The sequence below is a fragment of the Histomonas meleagridis genome (assembly GCF_020186115.1).
Source record: "Histomonas meleagridis strain 2922-C6/04-10x chromosome Unknown contig_51, whole genome shotgun sequence".
NCBI lineage: Eukaryota > Parabasalia > Tritrichomonadida > Dientamoebidae > Histomonas > Histomonas meleagridis.
In genome coordinates, this window is record NW_027150894.1 from 773,360 (window position 1) to 787,977 (window position 14,618).

Sequence of the window (14,618 nt, forward strand, 5' to 3'; positions counted from 1 at the left end):
ATGTTTTGTTGTTTTTGCGATCGGAAGCTGTTTACAAAGCTGAAAACGTAATGTTTTTATTGAAAAGTGACAGAAAGTTCCCTCATTTCAATTGCCAAAACAACAACAAAAATGAATGAAAGAAAGTGATATCGTTCGACATCAACGAATACATGAAAGAAAAAAGCTCAAAAAGTTTGCTTCACGACACAATTAACAATGTTAATGTTCAATTGAAAATTTTGGGGAGCACTCCTCTAAACGGCCGCGTTTTTGTTTGCCAACTGGATTAATCTTGCATGAACTAATAATTTGCTATCATTTTTGTACTGAATCAACCAAGAAATACATATAATCATAAATTCATTACCGCTAACAATTTCACAATTACAATTGAATATTTAGAATCGGAATTATACAAGAATAAGCTTCGCGTTGTTCGATGAGCAAAGCAAACAAAAAGAAATTTTAAAAAAGAACTCATTGAGAATAAATAAAATTATTAAAACGTTAAAAGAATACAAAAATATTGTGTGCTAGTAAATAAGTTTATTCGGGAATTATAAATAAGCATATGGTTTGATAGAATGCGATGTGTTTTTAATATTCAATAATAAAAGAAAGATTCTCATGTTTCATGAGTTTTCTCTTTGTTAAGTAGTTTTAGCCTACGTTAAGTAAAACATATGGTTTTCCATTTAATCCGAATTACGTCAAATGTGTAATAAATTTTTCTTTTTTAAGATTTGGTGATTTGTTATAAATATTTAGATGAAAATGTTTCGTTTCCATCAAAAATAATAATAACAAATGTATAATCGATTAGCACAATTAAAGCTGTGCTCTTCGAATATAACAATTCCGAAAACTATTGGAATGATAACAAAATGTGTAAACGTTCACAAAAACGAACGTTTTTTCGAAACGGTTTTTGATTCTCCGGCCACTTTAGGTTCGAAATGCCAACAAAGCAGACATTCCAAGGATTCTTTAAAGACGGAACTCGTTACTTCAACGGTACAGACGAAGTTCTTCTTCGTAACATTGATGCCGTTGTCGATCTCAGTGAATTAACACGAACATCACTTGGTCCAAATGGTATGAAAAAGATCATTAAGAACCACTTTGGCAAGTTATACGTCACTGGTGATGCAGCTACAATTCTTAAAGAAGCCGAAATTCAACATCCAGCTGCAAAAATGTTAGTTTCAGCATCACAAATGCAAGCCGAACAAATCGGTGACGGAACAAATCTTGTTCTTGTGTTCGCAGGTGAATGTCTTTCACGTGCAGCCGAACTTGTTCGTGCTGGAATTAATACCAAAGATATTGTAGCTGGTTATCAAGCAGCTTTAGCTAAAGCGCTTGAGATTTTACCAACACTTACACTCAATAAGACAGTCGATCTAATGAATCAAGACAATGTAGCAGAGGCATTAAAGACATCTCTTTCATCACACCAATTTCTCGACGCAGATCATCTTTCCAAACTCGTCGCAGCAGCATGTATCAATGCTAATCAACGCGCAGGTGTTAAATTCTCAGTTGATAATGTCCGTGTTGCAAAGGCACTCGGTGGATCAGTCAATGACTCATATTTTGTTAAAGGATTTGTCGTCCAAAGAGAAGTAATGGGAACAATTCGTCGTATGGAGAATTGTAACATTGCAGTATATTCGACATCATTTGATTTACCAGAATCAGACACTAAGATGCAAACCATCTTTACAAATGGTGAAGAAATGACCAAATTTAACTTATCAAAGGAACAACGAATGAATGAAATAGTTTCATCAATCGCAGAAAAAGGTATTAACGTTGTTGTTTGTCAATCAAAGATTACCGAATTAGCAATGCATTATTTGGAACAACATAAAATAATGGCATTACAATTACCATCGAATTGGGATATCCGAAGATTATGTAGAGCTGTTAGAGCTATCCCATTATTACGTATTGCACCACCAACAGAAGATGAAATTGGTCATTGTCCACTTGTGGAAGTTACTGAAGTCGGATCAACGCCATTAGTTTCATTCATTGCTGATGGAGGTGTTTCTACTATAGTAATTAGAGGTGCGACACCGAATGTTATGGAAGATGTCGAAAGATCTATTGAAGACGCTGTTAATAGTTATTTGGTAATGACAGAATACCCACAATTAGTTGCAGGCGCTGGTGCGTGTGAAATGGAATTATCGACACAAATCGCGAAATGGGCTGAAAATAGACCTGGAATGGATCAATATGGCGCAAGGAAATTCGCAGAAGCTTTGGAAATTGTACCGAAAACGATCGCAGAAAATTCGGGATTAAAGATATCAGAGTTTATGGCTAAGCTGAGAGCTGCACATAATAAGGGCGAGAAGAACGCTGGCGTGGATGTTGTTGAATTAAAGGTTGAAGATGCAGAGAAAATGGGTGTATATGATATCGCTCATGTGAAAGAATGGGCAATGAAATTCGCTATAGAAGTGGTGGTTACAATATTACGCGTTGACCAAATTTGTATGGCTAAGCCTGCAAGTGGACCTGCACCAAGATCACCAGAAGCAAGAGACATTGACTAAACAATTTGAAAATCATTTATTTTATTAATTTGGACATCAAATTTGATGCTAAAATCTTTGATGTTTTAAATGTTTTACATTTTGTTGAACAAGAACTTCAACAATTGCTCAAATGATGTATTCATTATTTGGAGAACAGTGCTTTGGTTTAATTTTGATATCGTTTGTACACGGATTTACAATGAATTGTTTTTATTTTTTTGTTGGAATTATTGTTTGTGTTTTCATTATGGGTAGGTCAATGAGATTAACATATGTAATTTTAATGCAAAGTGATTATTTTAAGATAATTTTACTGATCAGTAAAACAAACACTAATATTTTTAATGGAATCATTTGTAAATACATTGTATGATTTTTTAAATTATTATATATCGTATACATAGTTTTAATCAAATTTTGAAAATTCTTCTGTAAAATATGTATTGATACATATTAACACATATATCAACATTATTGATATATCCTCAATATGTGAAAAAAAAAACTTCGCACTTCGTATAATAAAAAACTATGGTGATCTGATGTTATTTAAAAGTATTAAGTGTTCAGCAAAGATAACTCAATATTTTAGAATTAAGATCAATTTTTTGTTTAAATAATTTAACAATTTTGTCATAACCATTTCTTGATGCATACATTCGTGCTGCAAAAAATATTTTAATTTTTATATATTGTTTTGAAATGTTAAACTATTGATTTAAATATAAATAAATTTGCTTAAATTAAAATAATGGAAAAAATCATTATTATTAGGATTCATTGTTGGTTTGATAGATTCAACAATATTATCTTTATTTAAGTTAAAAATTATTTTTTCAAGTGGTTCTAATACATTTGACCATTCGGGTAAATTCGAATCTTTTTAGAATAAACTATGCAAAAAAAGAAATTGAATATCCACATAAGCGTTTTACGACTTTTTAATAATGCTTGCTGAATAATTTGAATATGAAAAGCTTTGGTCGAACAAATGGGAAAAATAACAAGGAAAGGCACAAAAGGAAGAAAGGCAAATCTCGTCCGCCAAGATAAAATTGAAGAAAGAGTTTCACTTCCAAATAGAATCGAATTTAGGAGACTTGCTATTCTTCATGGCGTATATCCAAAAGAAATACCAAAAGAAACAAATTCACCTTTCGCTGCTTTCCATAAAAAAGATCTCACAATGATTAATAATAGTCCAATGGCTTGGTACATTCGTGAACATACAGCTTGGGTAAATAAATTCCAAAAGAAACTCAACCGCAAAGAATTATTTAAAGCTCCAGAGCCAAAAGCGCCATATGCAGAAATCATCAGATCAAGATACCCAACATTTGCAGATGCACTACATGATCTTGATGATGCATTGACCACAGTTGCTTTATTTGCTCAATTAACAGGAACTCAATTAATCCCATCCGAAAAAATTAATGACTGCATCAAGTTAATAACAGAATTCCATTATTATGTTGCTCGAACCAATTCTTTAAATTATGGATTTATATCTGTTCGTGGATTTCATTTCGAAGCAACAATTGAAGGTGAGAAAATTTTATGGCTTATTCCTCATGAGTTCCCTATTCCACCAGATGCCGAAGTTGATTATAAGGTATTATTAGATTTCCTTGAATTGTATGAACAATTACTTCGTTTTGTTAACATAAGATTATTTATTCAAATTGGTATGAAATATCCACCTATCTTTGACCAAGAAAAATGGAATGAAGGTCTTTATTTCGATGCCATCAAAGATACACGTCAACAAGAAGAGCCAGTTATTGACGCTGCTCCTGCGCCAGTCGAAGACAATGGAACAACAGACAAACTGAAGGAAGCTCTTGCATCTGCATCTAATCAGGTTGTTGAAGAAATCCCTGAAGAAGGCCAACTTTTGTTTTCTAAGTTTGTGTTCACCATTTCGCATGAGGTCCCTCGTAATGCCATCTCGTTTGTCATAGAGTCGCTCGGAGGAAGGATCATCTGGGATGAGGAAAGTGACGACCCATCGATCACCCACACAATTATGGACCGCCCCGAAATTGAGACCCGTTATCTTAACCGCAAATATGTCCAACCGCAATGGGTCTTTGATTGCTTAAATAAGAAACAGATTTTGGACGTTGGCTTATACCAACCAGGCGCTGAACTTCCACCACATCTTTCACCATTCGATAGAGAAAATATTGTAGTTGAAGGATTAGCAAATGATGAAAAAGAAATGGAAGCTGATGGTGATGAATCAGGAGATGAAATAGATGAAGAAATCCGTCGTATTGCAATGGAAGCTGATTACGCTGAAGGTATTGCATCAGAATTAGGAACTGAAACAGGAATGGAAAAGCCAGAGTTAATGCAACTAAAGGAAGAAATGAAGCGTAAGAAGAAGGAAGAACAAGAGAGAATGGCTGCTGGCCAACTTCAAGGAAGGAAAATGTATATTTACAAAAAATTAAAACATCAAGAAAGACAAAAGTTAAGAGCTAAACAAAACGCAGATAAGGAAATAAATGAAGAAGTTGCACCAGAAGCGCTTGAAGAAGAAGAAATATTCGAAGAAGAGGAAGAAGAAAAACAAGAGTAATAAATAGATATTCTGAAGTTTGTGTTTATATATTCATTGAACCTTTCAAGTCCTTTAGTTTATAATACGTTTCGTTTAAAGATTTCATTGGATATGTCTCCAATTTGTGGCTGTAGTAATCATCGGCAATCGTTTTGAATTCCACTTTTTGAGAGTTGTCGTCTTTATCGTCCTTCTCAAAAAGTTCATTTAACTTTAACACGAGTTTTTCTATTTTGGAAAGAAGCTCTTGTTTCTCCCCCTTTTGCAAAACTGACTTCACGGCTCCCATACTATTGTACATGAAGTCAAAGTATTTGGCTTCATCAGGATATCTAACTTTGAAATCAATTGGATAACAATCTCCTTCATTCTTGCACCATGTAACAGATTCAATACAAGGAGCATCACTTTGCATTTTGAAGACACCGTATGGCTTGTCTCCTTCCGAAAATGTGATATTGGAGATGTTCACCAAATCAATATCTTGGTTGAAAGAAACGCCAAAAAGAACATGTCTAGGATCAGATGTAATACGAACTGTATTACATCCTTTTGAATTTTCGACAATTTCTTCTTTACAACTTAAAGTTTGAACACATAATTGATGTGTCTTTTCACATCTTAATGTCATATTCTTATTGACCATTTTCATCAACATCCCACTTGGAAATGGTGAATATCCTGATAGTTGAAGTGCTGAATAAACACCACCATAAGCAAATGCTGTATTTGTTCCGAATTCTTTTTTGATTGGAACCGTTAAATTCTGAACAACCGACTTTATCGTTGCCATAACCGCCGGATTTGAGGAGGAGCCGCCGGTTATTTGGATTTCGTCAATTCCGCCATTTTTTTCAATGATTTCAACACTAGTTGAGACAAGGCTAGCGAGAACGCCTAATTGGTCTTTAAGAAGTTCGTTTTTGCTTCCTTTTTTCAGGAGTTTTTGCGCTTTGTGCTCACTAATGTTGAGCTGTTGCGAAAGAGCTTGACGAAAATGATATCCACCAACTTTAGTGGTGGCGAGAGAAAACATTTCATAGCATTTTGTTTGATTTCCATCCCATTCAAAACCAATTCCAAATGCTTTGGATGTTGTGGAACCAATATCTAAAAATAAGACATTGTAAGGTTTGGAAGAATTCCTATTGATGATGCGTTGGGTTTTAGAAGCTGAGTAACCAATACTAATTGCTGTTACTTCATCAATTATTGTATAAACTGGGATTGAATGAAAATTGCATGCATGATGTATAAGATCACGCTGTGTTTCCGTCCAGAAATTTGGAACTACAAAAGTTATAGGATTTGTGATTTTTGACATTTGTTTTATTAATAAAAATACCAAATAAGTAGAAAATGCTGGAAGTGGTTCCATGATATCTGTGGTTAGGAATTCAGTATTATTGTTTCCGATTGTCATTGGAAGATATTTGTATCCAATTGATGGATTTTTCTTTAGTGTTGAGAGAGCTGACTTTCCAATTTTAACATCAAATAAATCAGCTGTTTGATTAGTTAACTTGGTAATTGTTGAATTCTTTGCTTTGAATGAAATTGCTGATGGAATTCCTTTCTCAAAACCGGGAAGAAAAGAAGGAACCCCATTAAAATCTGATTTCGCTATTTTTATGTATTCACTTCCCAGGTCTATGGCAATATATTCCAGATTGATCCCAAGAAGGAACAACAAATACATTTAGTCAGGGTGAGGAGCCCGCCGGCAAAGTAAAAAGTGACAAAATGAGGCTTTTTGTGGATGCTTTTGGTCAGCACGATAGAAATTGAAAAACTGTCATACTTGGCCAGACGGTTATGGCGGAAATCAGAATAATATTATCTAAAAGTGTATCATTCTATGGCTATAGAATAATTGAAGACAGAAGCATATGAAAGAGTTTATAATTTATTTTTAGCGATGCCTCTAATCATGTGTACCTTATAAAGGCACAGCTATAATTGTAGTGTAACTTATTATGATTAATTTTGACTTGAATAGCTCACAAAAGTTTTGGAAATCCTCTCAAAATGATAGATACAACATTTAGTTTTTAGACATCATGGATATTTCGGTTAAATATGTCATGAAGACTTGGCCAAATTCATTTTTTTCGAGTCGCTATTTCCAAAGTTTTTATATCGTCACTTTTTCGATATTTCATTGTAACCGCTGGGCCAGCGATCACAGTAATCCTCTTTTTTATGTAAACCAATCAAAACGCACGAAGAAGCGATATTTCTGAACAAAAATCAATTCAAATTTGAATTTTAAGATCTAAAAAAAGCTTCCAAAATTGATATGGATTTTTGATAACGCAATTGAAAACCAAAAAATTGAGCGAATAACAAAATTCAGGGAAGGAACACAGATATTTATGTCGAGCATCTTGATCAATCTCCACCTTACCTATGACAAAACTACAACAGCGGTCAGTGTAGATCCTTTGAGTACGATATCTGACCTTGATTGCTACCAAAATGATTTGTTATTTGTCCATAATGGAAATGTTTTGTCTCCTGCTTTTACCTTTCAGTTTTATCAAATAACAAGCGGTGACAATATATACGTTGCGAAAAAAGCAACGAACCCAACTAAAACGATTCCAATTGCTCGTTTTACAAAATATTTAACACCGTCCGAATTGTTAGACCCAATCAAAAGAAAAAAGCATTTCAAGGCAGTCTTAGGGTACGTTCCAGATCCAGAGTATATGCAATTCATTGTTGATAATCTAACAGATCCTTCTTTAGCAATAGAAGCATCAAAGATTAAAGACAGATTTTTCCAACGTGTTGAAGGAAGCTACAACCTTAACCAAAAAGTAATGAGTCGTTTCTCATCTGTTCAACAAAAATTAATCATACCAGAAACAAAAATAGATCTTAAAATCGGGAAAGCACAAAGCGCTCCTTCTACAAATCAACTTCCTCAGTTATGGAGTCTCTAACAGATTTAGCGAAAATTTTTGTATATTCAATAAAAATAAATTTTTTGAAACGATATTTGAATGCAAAATCAATACCATTGAAAAAGTTCGTTCGTTAATCCATAAAAAATTCCAATTTTAGGCCAAAGAATGCATAACACCAGTGTTAAAGCAAATCTTCGGTGCCACTTCTTTGATTTATGGAGGAGGTTAAGAAAAACAAAAAATATTTTTTCATGAAAATATTTGCATCAATTTCCTCGACTCGACTTTTCTCAATGTGCACTTAAACAACTTTCCAAAAGAATAACTTTAGCAAACAAATGTCATTTTCTTTCTTGTTGCTTTATTAATACCTTTCAAGTGAGTTTTTGATGGATCCATTCGCTTATCTCAGTTGGATTGGATGCCATACGGTATGCATCGTTAACACACAATTTTTGGGCTTCATCTAAGAGCATTTGTTTCTTATCGATTGGAGCTTCTTCGGCGATTCTCTTCCTGATAGTCTCTCTTGGCCTGAAGTTCTGTGGTTGTGGTTGTGACTGGATCATTGTTGGTAAGTAGAATGCCTGTTGTGGAGGTAAGCTGCGGTCGCCAAATGGTCGATATTCAGATATGGTAAATGATGAGTCGAATTGAGTTTGTAATTTGTATTTGTTCTTAAGGGCCTCTTCTGCACCCTTTTGCTCTTTGAAGATTATTAAGGCTGTTCCTTCTGACTCACTGTTGTATTCATCATATAATACATTTGCTAATTCAATTGGTCCAATTTCGGAAGCTTCGAACTTATCACGAAGGTCCCTGTTGTTTGTAGTTTCGCCAATGGCTTTGCAGAATAATGTTCTCTTACGAACTTCGGCCATTTCCTTAACTTTAAGATATTGCTTCAAATGCATTCTTGCGAGAATGTGATAACTAAGAAGATCGCATTTGATTCCTTGGCTCTTGAAGTATTTCATGGTTAATACAACTGTTTCATATGTCATTAGTGTAATGAAAGCAACTTTGGAATTTTCATAGCTCTTGATGAAAATAGCAATAGCTGCATTAATGTCATTAGCACGGAGTTTCTGATTGAGTGAATCCTGTGTTTCGTTCTTTGGCAAGTCATAGCAGATAACGGTTTTTCCCTTCAAATTATCACAGAAACCGCCGATGACGTCGTTTGGATTTAACGGTGGAAATACAAAAGTGTTTTTGACGCCGCTTTCGATTTGCGCGTTCTTGGCTTCCTCATATTTACTGAAGAGGATATAGCCAATTGATAACATGTGCGACGTTGGAACAATGCTAAGTGTTATGATTGTTCCATAAGCAGAAAATTGATTGCGAAGATCTTCATATGTTGTTCGAGGTTCAACTTCATTGACTTGAAGAAGACCAACAGGCTCATGAACAATGCGTTTCTCATAGTATGGAAGAACACAAATTGGTGTAACTTGTTCTCCAAATGTTGTATGATTCAATTCAGCGATTGCTTTGTTTCGGGCTTCTTTGGTTTCATACTGAGCAAAACCAGCAGCTTCACCGCCAGGCCTCTCGTTGATTTCAAGTAAGACAATCTTTCCAGCCTTTTCAAGATATTGCTGAATAGCGGCTTTATCAGAGATTGAAAAGTCAGATAAGTATACACGAGTTTCTTCAATGATGCCTAAGACTAACAATAAGAGATCTCTACGTACACTTGTTAATACAGATAATTTATCATGATGAAATTCTGCATTAGCTCTTGTTGCGCAGGCTTGGTTCTCGAATAATATAACACCATGTCCGTCGACAACAAAAGTGTTAAGAATGTTTCCATATTCTTTGAATAATTCCTTGAGATTCTTTTCATTGATAAGATCTGATGGACCTTCAACGCAAATTGTGTTCGAAGGAAGCTTTAAGAGGAAATCTTGACGTTTGTCGGCAGGCTTGTAAAATTCTACGGTTAATTTAGCATCTTGAATTGTGGCACCTTGAAGACTCTGATATGCTTTTTGTGCATCTTCTGCCCTTTCAAAGCTAACGTATCCAATACCATTGGATTCACCCCTACGATTTCTTTGGATGCGGCATGATTTGACTCTTCCGAATTCCTGCATTGTTGAATGCAATTCTTGCTCATGGACATTAACAGGGAGGTTTGAAATAACGAGGTTAGCCATTGGGTCATGATCTCGTGAAGATGGGTCATACCATGAAATGCGAATTGGAACATTGTTAAGCTGTGTATAGTTGCATTCTTTTATGGCATTTTCGGCTTCCTCATGGGTGCTGAATGTAATAAATGCGTTAGCATTCTTTTGGAAGTTTCTCTTTGTGATTTGTAAAATTTTTCCATATGGAGAGAAAAAATCCTTTAACCAGTCTTCAGAAATATTAACTGGAAGATCTCCAACATAGATTCTTGTAGAGATTGATTGGTTGCTTGGATTAGCAGTCATTTTGATAAAGTGTAGGGCCAAACCTATTCAATTGCCCCCGGAAAAGTCCAAAAAGGGTAATCCAAGCATTCAATTTTCTGATAAACCGGGCGATGACTATCGTTGTGGCCAGATCTTTTGGTATCTTTTTTTCGCATGATCTACCGAATTTAAAGTCAAAATTCTCGTTCATTTTTAGAATTTAAATATATTATTGTGGGATAAATTAATGACTCTGTCTTTTTTCCTGAAAAATTTTTCAAATTTGATAATCCGCTTGATATTGAATCATAAATTTGGAATATTTATGATTTTGGATTTGATAGCAGAAAGAAGGTTAAGACAATGTTATAATTTATTTACATTATAATTTTTGTTTCGATTATCTCCAAAATTTTCTCGTTGAAGAAACGATAGGTGTCACTTTTTTAAAATGTCTTTTCCAGCTGACCAGTTCGAAAGTGATGAATTTGAAATTTTAATGGATGACACATTTCATGCTGTCGGAAAGGCTGGCCTCCAAATTCAACTTACGCCAACTTCATTATACCTTACAAATAAACATATTTTCTTAAAACCTCGAGTTGAGATTGAAATGATACGCCAAATATCAATAAAAGACATATCAAAGTTTAATAACACAATCATTAATGATTGCCCTACTCTCGATATAATTTGTGAAAAATCAGATCAAAGAATCTACATTTTTATACCTGATGAAAAACGCAAAGAAGTGTTTACTAATATTCTTAAAACCCTTCATTCTAAGGTCATCGAAAGCCAAGAAGCCTGCAATAAGTATGCTATTCTTCTTCGCCATAAAATCCAAGAATTCCAATCACTACAAGACTTTTGTTCCAACGGCGACTATGATGAGCTATCCCAAATTGAACAACGTAACAAAGCCACTGTTAATATTGTCAAATATCATCTTCGTTTTCTGAATCTTTTTGATTTCCTAGCCGACCTTACAGAAGCCTCACCATTTCTACTATTTTCATTTTTATTTTTTTCCATTGTTGTCCTATCTCTCATCTTTGAACATTACTCATTTGGAGGTTTTGTTTGCTGTGCGTTTTTACTACTTTTAATACGTAATGCCCTCTTTAAGCTAACAGATAATAGCCCAAAGCCTAAGGAAGAGGAGCATTTTGAAGGAATTGATGAGGAAATTCGTCCATTAATTGAATCAACTAAAAAATTCCAACAATCAATCGATAAAAGACTTCGATGGAAAAACCCAACAGCTTCATTTGAAGTCGCATTGTTTGCATTTATATTGTTGTTGATGTTTATATTTTTGGATCCTGTGTTTTTGTTGATAGTTTCGATATTTTTGTTAGCATTCTTCGAAAGATGGGACCCACTGAATATTGGATCACTTCCGAATATTTTATCTCGTTTAATTTTTTGGTAATGAATAAAAATGTTATGTTGAGTAATTGTTATAAAGTTCACATTTTTCTGATTTTCTTCAGAATAATAAGTTTTTTTAAAAAATTCTTTCTTTGAGAAGGATAATGAATCTCGATTATCATGATATATAAAGCATTTTGGAGAAAGGAATCTTGAATTATAAAAATATTTTTATATACTTATAAATTTTGCAATCAATTAGTTTGGTGTTATTTAAATTAATTTATTTAAACAGGAAATACTTCTTCTTCAGGCGACCGTTTATTTCACAGCGTTCAAAGATTATTTTCATAATTGGCCTTACCCAATTTGACAAGAAAAAAAATAATATTCACTTAAAAAGTGTATGTCAAAAGTTAACTTTTGTTTACGGCTCCAACGTTTGGGGGAATTATGAATACTTTACAATGTAAACTGATCATGCAGAAAAAATCATCCCTCAACAGGCCACAACCACCTGCTCCAATTACGCGTTACATTGCACCAGCAAGAAAGTCATCGTTATGTGGCACAAAAGAAAAGACAACAACTAAAAAAACTCAAATTCGAAGTTCTGCAAATTCTCTTATTCCACTTTCATCAACCAAAAATTCCATTGCATTATCACAAAATACTTTCCCTATTCTTCGTGATCACGTCATACCCAAAATTACAAATCCTCCAATTACGCCACAAGAAGCCATTTCACAATTTCCCGAATTTCTTACAAACTACGAGAAAGAGGAGATCCTTAACTATCCAGATATCTATTTTATAGGTGATCCACTTAAAAAAATTAAACCTAAAAAATCAAGTACCAATCCAAATTATGGGTTTGATTATGCAACACATCATTACCGAGTCACAGTTAGTGACCACATTTGTTATCGTTATGAAATTAAATCAATTCTTGGTAAAGGAGCATTTGGTCAAGTCCTTAAATGTTTCGACCATAAAACGCAGGAAACTGTTGCCCTCAAAATCCTAATCAATACCGAACAAATGAAAACGCAAGGTAATTCAGAAATAAATATACTCAAAATACTTAATGAAAAGGATGTAAATGGAAATAGTCACATCCTCAAAATATTCGATTCGTTCGAGTTCAGAAGTCACATTTGTTTTTCGTTCGAACTTCTTGGACAAAATCTATATGACTATTGTAAGACGAACTCGTTTAAGCCATGGTCAATTCGGCAGATCAGAACTGTTATGAGGCAAGTGTTTATTGCTTTGGCTTATACCCATGCAAGTGGATTTGTACATTGTGATATCAAACCAGAAAATATCCTTTTCTTACCCAATTCTACAACAAAGATTCGACTGATAGATTATGGTACTGCGTGTAAAATTGGTGAACCTCATTTTAATTATATTCAAAGCCGATATTATCGAGCACCAGAAGTTATATTGGGGTTACAATTCGGCCCCCCAATTGATATATGGAGCGTAGGGTGTATGATAGCAGAGCTTGTAAAAGGTACACCAATGTTCCAAGGTGAAAATGAGGTTCATCAATTACAATTACATATGACAGTACTTGGTATGCCACCTTTACATATGATAACTAAGTCCCCCAGGAAGCAAATGTTTTTTGATGAAAATAATAAGCCTTTAAGAGGAACTGGACATTCTTTTAAAGTTGGCGGATCAACAATTTCAAAGTCAACGACAATAACCGACAAAAAACTGCTCGATTTGTTAAAGGGGTGCCTCGAGTGGGACCCGAATAAACGGTTGACCGCTGAACAAGCTTTACATCATCCATTCTTTCAAGAATGCGAAAATGTCGTAAAGGCGGAAGAAATAAAAAGGTCACAGACACCAACAAATACTGGAAGAAAAACAACTTCTTCAAAACCGGTTTCGAAAAAATAAAAATGTTTTGTCAAACAAAGATAGTCAATTTGTTGTACGTTTATTGGAAAAGATGGAAGAAGAAGACTTATTACAGTCAACTTCTTCGTATTCAGGTGATGAAAAAAGTACTTTTGCTGAAGATGCTTTAAAACAAATCGGGAAGTCATTACAACAAGATGATCAAAAATCTGAACTTGATTCTTCTTTAATTTCGAATTCAAATATGACTGGAATCAATATATACCCAACAGAAATTAGATTTCCGACGACGTTTCCAAATATGGTATCATTACAAAATATATTAATAACAAATAAATCTTTATCAGACGAAAAATTTTCTATTTTTATAAAAGGAGATGAGAATTTTGATGCAAATGGAATAAGCGAAATAAGAGTTGAGTCAGGTACAGCTAATTCTATTTTAATTAAATTTCATCCAATAGATCCTATTTTGTATCAAGCATCAGTTCAAATTGAAGGTAGAATCTCTTTTAGTGTTCCTCTTATTGGTCATTGTATTCCTTCACCTTTAAATTTTCCATCTATTGATTCTAATTTTTGGCATTTTCCTAAATCTTCCACATGTAAAAAAATTCCCTTTGAAAACAATTCATATTCATTACCCATTGACATTAAAGTTTCATCAAATTCACCAGCAATTACAATAACTCCACTTTTTCTTCATCTTGATCCAAATACAAAAGGCACAATTCAGCTTAATTTCAATCCCCAAACTCATAATTTCCAAACTGATCCCAGTATTCGAATCACATGCGAAATCACTGGTGATGATATCACAATTCCATTTACAATAATTGGCTCTAAATCCACAAAAGTTGTTGACTTTGGATCAATAACATCAGGATCAATCATATCCAAGCGAATTATTTTAGAATCTCCACAACCGATTCCAGATGCATTGTGGCCC

At 34.0% G+C, this 14,618-nt stretch overlaps 7 protein-coding genes across 7 annotated transcripts; 5 read left to right on the forward strand and 2 right to left on the reverse strand.

The window, feature by feature from the left end:
• Nucleotides 1-938: 938 nt before the first annotated feature.
• GO595_007144 (T-complex protein 1 subunit theta) lies at nucleotides 939-2,549 on the forward strand (the record flags this gene model as incomplete). Its single annotated transcript, XM_067920576.1, has 1 exon — nucleotides 939-2,549. The coding sequence occupies one exon, from the start codon at nucleotides 939-941 to the stop codon at nucleotides 2,547-2,549; it is 1,611 nt and encodes a 536-aa protein (XP_067772663.1).
• A 973-nt stretch (nucleotides 2,550-3,522) lies between these two features.
• Nucleotides 3,523-5,115, forward strand: GO595_007145 (Pescadillo N-terminus family protein; the record flags this gene model as incomplete). Its single annotated transcript, XM_067920577.1, has 1 exon — nucleotides 3,523-5,115. One exon carries the CDS (start codon nucleotides 3,523-3,525, stop codon nucleotides 5,113-5,115), a length of 1,593 nt encoding a protein of 530 aa, XP_067772664.1.
• A 25-nt stretch (nucleotides 5,116-5,140) lies between these two features.
• On the reverse strand, nucleotides 5,141-6,796 carry GO595_007146 (heat shock 70 kDa protein 4-like; the record flags this gene model as incomplete). The annotated part of the gene is made up of 1 exon (XM_067920578.1): nucleotides 5,141-6,796. One exon carries the CDS (start codon nucleotides 6,794-6,796, stop codon nucleotides 5,141-5,143), a length of 1,656 nt encoding a protein of 551 aa, XP_067772665.1.
• Nucleotides 6,797-7,472: 676 nt separating this feature from the next.
• Nucleotides 7,473-8,045, forward strand: GO595_007147 (uncharacterized protein; the record flags this gene model as incomplete). The annotated part of the gene is made up of 1 exon (XM_067920579.1): nucleotides 7,473-8,045. The coding sequence occupies one exon, from the start codon at nucleotides 7,473-7,475 to the stop codon at nucleotides 8,043-8,045; it is 573 nt and encodes a 190-aa protein (XP_067772666.1).
• Nucleotides 8,046-8,383: 338 nt separating this feature from the next.
• On the reverse strand, nucleotides 8,384-10,456 carry GO595_007148 (polyadenylate-binding protein 2-like; the record flags this gene model as incomplete). Its single annotated transcript, XM_067920580.1, has 1 exon — nucleotides 8,384-10,456. The coding sequence occupies one exon, from the start codon at nucleotides 10,454-10,456 to the stop codon at nucleotides 8,384-8,386; it is 2,073 nt and encodes a 690-aa protein (XP_067772667.1).
• Nucleotides 10,457-10,868: 412 nt separating this feature from the next.
• GO595_007149 (uncharacterized protein) lies at nucleotides 10,869-11,852 on the forward strand (the record flags this gene model as incomplete). Its single annotated transcript, XM_067920581.1, has 1 exon — nucleotides 10,869-11,852. One exon carries the CDS (start codon nucleotides 10,869-10,871, stop codon nucleotides 11,850-11,852), a length of 984 nt encoding a protein of 327 aa, XP_067772668.1.
• A 392-nt stretch (nucleotides 11,853-12,244) lies between these two features.
• On the forward strand, nucleotides 12,245-13,708 carry GO595_007150 (CMGC family protein kinase; the record flags this gene model as incomplete). The annotated part of the gene is made up of 1 exon (XM_067920582.1): nucleotides 12,245-13,708. One exon carries the CDS (start codon nucleotides 12,245-12,247, stop codon nucleotides 13,706-13,708), a length of 1,464 nt encoding a protein of 487 aa, XP_067772669.1.
• Between the last annotated feature and the right edge of the window lie 910 nt (nucleotides 13,709-14,618).